Source organism: Pipistrellus kuhlii, unplaced genomic scaffold (genome assembly GCF_014108245.1).
Source record: "Pipistrellus kuhlii isolate mPipKuh1 unplaced genomic scaffold, mPipKuh1.p scaffold_m20_p_10, whole genome shotgun sequence".
Lineage (NCBI taxonomy): Eukaryota > Metazoa > Chordata > Mammalia > Chiroptera > Vespertilionidae > Pipistrellus > Pipistrellus kuhlii.
The window spans coordinates 46,593,158-46,599,276 of NW_023425405.1; the positions used below are offsets into that span (position 1 = coordinate 46,593,158).

The 6,119-nt window shown below is 31.9% G+C and overlaps 1 protein-coding gene across 1 annotated transcript in view; it reads left to right on the plus strand.

Moving 5' to 3' along the window:
• GNAT3 (G protein subunit alpha transducin 3) overlaps nt 1-1,253 on the plus strand; it is a 33,823-nt gene extending 32,570 nt beyond the window's left edge. Inside the window, exon 8 of the mRNA XM_036424384.2 lies at nt 630-1,253. Coding sequence (XP_036280277.1) covers nt 630-820 — 191 coding nt within the window. The 3' untranslated portion in view covers nt 821-1,253. The remainder of the gene's footprint in view (nt 1-629) is intronic.
• The last annotated feature ends 4,866 nt before the right edge of the window (nt 1,254-6,119 follow it).

Consider the following 6,119-nt stretch of genomic DNA (forward strand, 5'->3'; position numbering starts at 1 on the left):
GCCCATACCACCTAAACTACTTGACATGCTACAATCCCTCTACAAAAATCTTTCATTTTTATCAAACCAGATCCTCCAAAATGCACATTCACTTCTCAACCCAACCCTGAAGTCTAGTGATACAGGCCATTCTCACTCTCACTCTTGGTTCTCGCTCATATAATTTTTCTGTTCTCTTTTAGCTATTCCTTAAGGTCCAGTTCAACTACCACATCACTCAGCAGATTTCTTTATAACTTTTATTCTTTTCTTCATTTTGTTCATATGAAACCAAATGCACATACACACACAGACTTTGGCATATATATATATATATATATATATATATATATATATATATATATATTTCATTACTCACTTACTTGATTGTGTAAATATATTCGTATTTCTTCTCTATTGAGATAAAGGTTAAATATTAGCCACTTGAAGCCCTCCGTGGTCAAGTATAATTCCCAGCACAAAGTAGGCATTACATAAATCCCAGATAACTGACTGTTGCCAATATTGACTTTTTAGTACAGAGTACATCAAATAGAAGCACACAAAGTAAAATCTTAAAACTTACTAATATTATTTATAATTTTATTTCTTATGCAATTAATGTTTACTTTAATTTCTTTTTTAACAAGGGCCAAATACATTTGAAGATGCAGGGAACTACATCAAGAACCAGTTTCTAGACCTGAATTTAAGAAAAGAAGACAAGGAAATTTATTCCCACATGACCTGTGCTACAGATACCCAAAATGTCAAGTTCGTGTTCGATGCAGTTACAGATATAATAATCAAAGAGAATCTGAAAGATTGTGGACTTTTCTAATCAAACTTCCCCCCACCCCATTCCATTCTTGCTTATGTATGTTTTTCAAGATGTAAAAGGAAAGGTGCTGTGTGATGTGTTGTTTTAATAGATATTAACATCTCCAGAAATGTAAGTAGCATTATAAAGCAAAAGGTTTTCATGCTAAGTTTGAATTTATTGTCACCTGTTTCTGGGTCATTTTTTACTTCTGTGGGACATTGAGGATGAGGCGTATTTGATGTCTTCAGGTTTGAAAACTGGTACATAACGGAAATTCCATATCACTGACATTGAGTTTGCTTAGAAGTTAAGTTCTGCATTTTGGCTTATTTTTGATCAGAGAACAATTAAAAATGCAAGGTAATCCATATTATTTCCATTGGCCACATTTTGGGAGGCATTCATTTTGGTTGATAATGTAAATGTGCCTGTACTTTAGAGACTATTCAAAGGTGATACATGTGGTATTTTACTGGTCCATTACTCCTATTCAGAAAAAAAAGAAGAAAAAAAAGCACGCAATTTTACCTGTTTCCTTTTTTTTTCTTAGGAAATAGTATTAATGCTTAATTTACCTGTAGAATTGAAGATTTCAATAATTTATCTCTGCTGATTGAAAACAGGGGGCAATGTATGGTTAAGTACACAGAATAAGGCTGTTAACAAGAGTTCTCAATGGAACACTTATTTTCCCCATTTTATTCCAGAACAGCAAGGAACATTATTATAATTAATGGTTTGGGGCTAATTCTTAGACTGCAAGAGAGAAAACTAATTCAGTGTCTTATAATTAGAATATGTTATTTTTTAAATAAGTAGAAAGAAAGAGCAAGTAATTAGGAGATTTTTTTTTTTTTTAGAAGAGAAACACTGAGCTTCTCTCTTAGTACCATTTGATTCATGCTAAATATCACATGGTATACTAGTAGTCAAAACCTCCTTTTTAAAAGTTAATTTGATGCCCTGTAATCTAAATCATATTATTTACAGACAAAAAAAAAATGCCTTTTCTTTTTTAATGTGTGTATCATTTACAACATACTATTGTAGTATACTTTTCCAAGCATGTCTCAATATTGTTTACTCTCAAAACTTGTAAAAGAAGCGGATATAGATCAGAATAGTAGGTCAATGCATGATTTAGTACTCTGAAAAAATAGCTAATTAGGTGTTTACAAGTGTAGATGAGATAAAGAAAACATAAATCAAGCAATATGCCAACCTGTAGCTCTGTTTGCTGTAGCTGCTGCTTCATTGTTCTGTAATATATTTCTTTTCCAAAATCATAAGGATGATCACTATTCAGTAAGAAACCTTTACTAAAGTGTTCCTGGGTTTATCTTCAAAACCACAAAAGCAAGTATAAATAAATTTGTTTAAGAAAAACTATTTTTAAATTTCTTTGCAGAATATACATTTTCAAAGAGCTTAAGATACCAAGAACAGCCGAGGCCGGTTTGGCTCAATGGATAGAGTGATGGCCTGTGCACTGAAAGGTCCCGGGTTCGATTCCAGTCAAGAGCATGGACCTTGGTTGCAGGCACATCCCCAGTAGGGGGTGTGCAGGGGGCAGCTGATCGATGATTCTCTCTCATCGATGTTTCTAACTCTCTATCCCTCTCTCTTCCTCTCTGTAAAATATCAATAAAATATATTTTAAAAAAAGATACCAAGAACAACAACAAAAGCATGAAAATATATTTAATTCAGGCACTCAATAAAATTGTCTCACTGAAAAACATCTATATGACAACAGCCCAACTCTTTGCTAGGAGATATTCAATGCTACAAGATTATAAATTAAGATTACAAATGCTACCATTTCTTCCATGGTCCTTTGTCTTTTTTCCTTCTAGTCTACTTTAAACTGTTTCCATGAGGGTGAGAAGAATTTTCCAGAAAAGATTAATATACTTTTTGAAATGTTACTATTATTGCTGTTTAGATTTTTGACATCGGCTTACCATTAGGATTCCTTTGTTAGGTAATACAGGTAGAAAGGGATGGGTATAAAATGGTTCAATTAGTCTTTTAAAAATGCAAAACTAATTTCAATCTGTGCAAAAAACTGGCAGGCATCAATATTTACTATGAAATATTGTAATCTGAGAACTTTAAAAAATATGCTAAATGACCAATCTATAATTAGAGATAAGTTTGGGTTATTAAAACAAATATAAACAACATAAATTTATTCCAATCCCAACTAAAATAAATTCTCCCAAATCAAAAACATTTACTATGCTAAGAAATAATTTTAATTAAACAGAGAAATGTTTGATAGAGGAAATATAAAATAGATGTTATATTTTATATTATTTCTTTAATGATTGAAACCTTAAATTTGAGTCTATTTTTTTTTATTTTACATTAACATTTTAATTAAAAATGGTTGGTGTAGCATTTGGGGCCAAATTTAAAAAAAAAAAGAAAATAAAGGAAGCTATGTTTTAGCTGGAAGAAACTCAAACTGAGACTAGAAATGTTCAAGTTGCTTAGAACTGAAACACCTATTTCAATTGAAAAATTCAATGTTTAACTGTACAGTTAGGTGTGGATTTATTTAATTTTTATTATTTATTTATTTTTGCATTTATAGTGTCTCAAAGAAGCAGTCTTAGTTGTTTTCATTTTAAACTTCAAATCTGATTATACTGACATTTCCCTTTTGTGCTAGTTGAGGTTTCTCTGCCTGACTCACACTGTTCCTGAATCCTGCTTAGATTTATAACACTCCCAGCTCATGTGTGTCTAAGGTTTGCCCAGGGGTAGTCACATGCACTTCCTCAGGGATCTGGTGCAGGCCTGTAACTAGCGGGGTCATTCACAACTAGCCCTGGCAGAGGCTTTCCAGGACCATGAAAAGGTCAATAAAGTCTTTGCAACATGGGACTAGTGACTAGAGAGAGACATGGGGAAAAAAAAAAAAAAAAGAGTATTAAGTAAGTAATATTTTGGTGTCAAAACAAAATTATTGGCAACTCTACAGCATGCTTTATGGAAAAGGGCTTTAAAAATCTGTGGAATCTATAATACATGTTACAGATATGCAATATTTTGTTGATTGACAACATTTATAAAATATACCAATTTTTACATACATGACACAAAGGGGTAAACTCCTTTTTCAGGTCATGAACATGCCTACTACAATTATGTTACTTGACCCATTATCCTATTTAGTCACAAAATGTATTTTAAGGTACTCACTGAGAATCATGTAGGCTTGACTTCTAAGCTAACGGTATGTATGTGAGGAAAGGTGTTTTGTGCTGATTTATGTGTTTTTACTAAATGTTACACCACCTCAGGATCAGAGCTGGATATGTTGATTAAAATATATGGCTACTAAAAATAAAATATTGGTAAGAACTATAAGAAAAACAATGAATCTTTTACCTTTGATTAACTTTAAAAATAGGAGCGTCAGCCGTCTGCGTGGGATGGAGTAAGTGCTCACTAGAGAAAAGGCCAGTTGAGGCTCTCGTTCCATCCACGTAGGTCCTTTCTGACAGTCTTACAAACTAGTGTGCAGCCACAGGGGGGCACACTTACATCATGTGTTTTTCTACTCAAATGGTGCAAATGTAATAAACTTGGATTACCAATAACTTTAATGAAACATATAATTAAAATCCTATTAAGAACCATAGTTTATGTTGTGCTTCTAGTTCAGTAGTAAATGATAATCTTCTGATAATCATAATATACACTATTTTAGTCAAACTTGTGATTGACAAAGCTATTGAAACATCTTCAAGTTTGTTTAATGTTATGACAATATCTAGTCTATTCTCAAACTCTTTTTTTTTTTTTACATTTTCAAGCTGTTGCTTAAATCAAATTTATCATTAATTTTGTTAAATGTGGGTGTGTTTTTTGTTTTTTTTTTCAATCACCTGTATTGTGCCTGAAATCTTGATTAGCTTCCAGAGGTAGAAGAAAAATTATTTGATGCCTAACTGCTATGTTTTGTGAATAGTAATGAATTGGCTGCTTATTATTGTGTACCTTTTCAGTAAATCAAAGTAAAATTTTACTCTGCTGTTCCATTATTTTCTTTATTAAAACTTTTTCACAATTATAGAATCAAGAGGAAAATGAGTGCTCTGTGACATTTGACTATTACCAGCACAGAGCTGCCAACTCACTTTTCATTAGTAATAGGATGATTTTTATTTTAAATCACACTGGTCACACTAGTTATGAAATGGAGTCACATGACCGGAAAAGGAAAATAAAAAATGTCCATTTACTTCACAAGGACAGTGATGGCCCTCTTATTGCTACACCTTTCAGATGAAAACTAATATATGAAACACAAGCAAAACAAAGAGATTATTTTATTTAAAAGACATTCTATTTTCTAAATTGGTCAAATTTAAACAAAACTTAGCACATTCTGAATGTGATTGGAAATTGTTTTTTCAATGTACATTGTTGTGAGTCTTCTTTTCTGAAAATGAAAAATGGTCAATTAAATGCCATTATAATGTTGTTTCCATTTTAACAATAAAAACCTTACATTGGAGAAAATGATTGTACTTTAAGTTAGCATAAGGAAATTTAGAATAATAAGGACCCCATGCAAAATGCCAAAGAAAAAACTGTTGCATGCTGCTATTATCCAATGATAATTTGACTATTTTAACACAAAAAATATTGATATATAAGTTTATACTTACAATAGCACAGTTATATAATTTATCAGAAAAGAAACTTTTTATTTCCCTTGGAGTTAGATTATTCATTATTGTGAGTCCACAAATGTTTACTCGGTTTCAATTATATTTAAGAAACAATCACTTCACATTTTTATTCACATATATAGTGTGCTTCCCAACAATACCCATAGCAGGGCAGCATAATTATCTCTTATTTTTTTAAAAAAGAGTAGATAATTTTATTATAAAAACATATAAACCACAAAGATATGCTTATTCCTTTCTTTTAGATAATTCTGTTCTTTTGTAAATATCAAAAAACAAGTAATAGTCACACAGTTTTGCTATAAGACATCACTGTAACTATCTGGACACTTGGGTTTCAACCCACCATGCTGAGAACACTTCATTAAACTCACAGATTCCAATAGCACGTTACTCATCAGGTAATTCTTTGTGAATCTCTGGCAAAATGTTTTTTTGAACTATGTTCCCAGAACAGGCGGTCACTGTAGAGAATCTTGGGCTGTGCCTGTGAACTTAAGTTTGTCTCATCAACAGGTTCACCATGGGACATTGAGCAATTCATTTTTCCCCCCAGTGTCTATTTTTCTTACATACGGACTAAACAATCACCACAGACCCAGACCCAT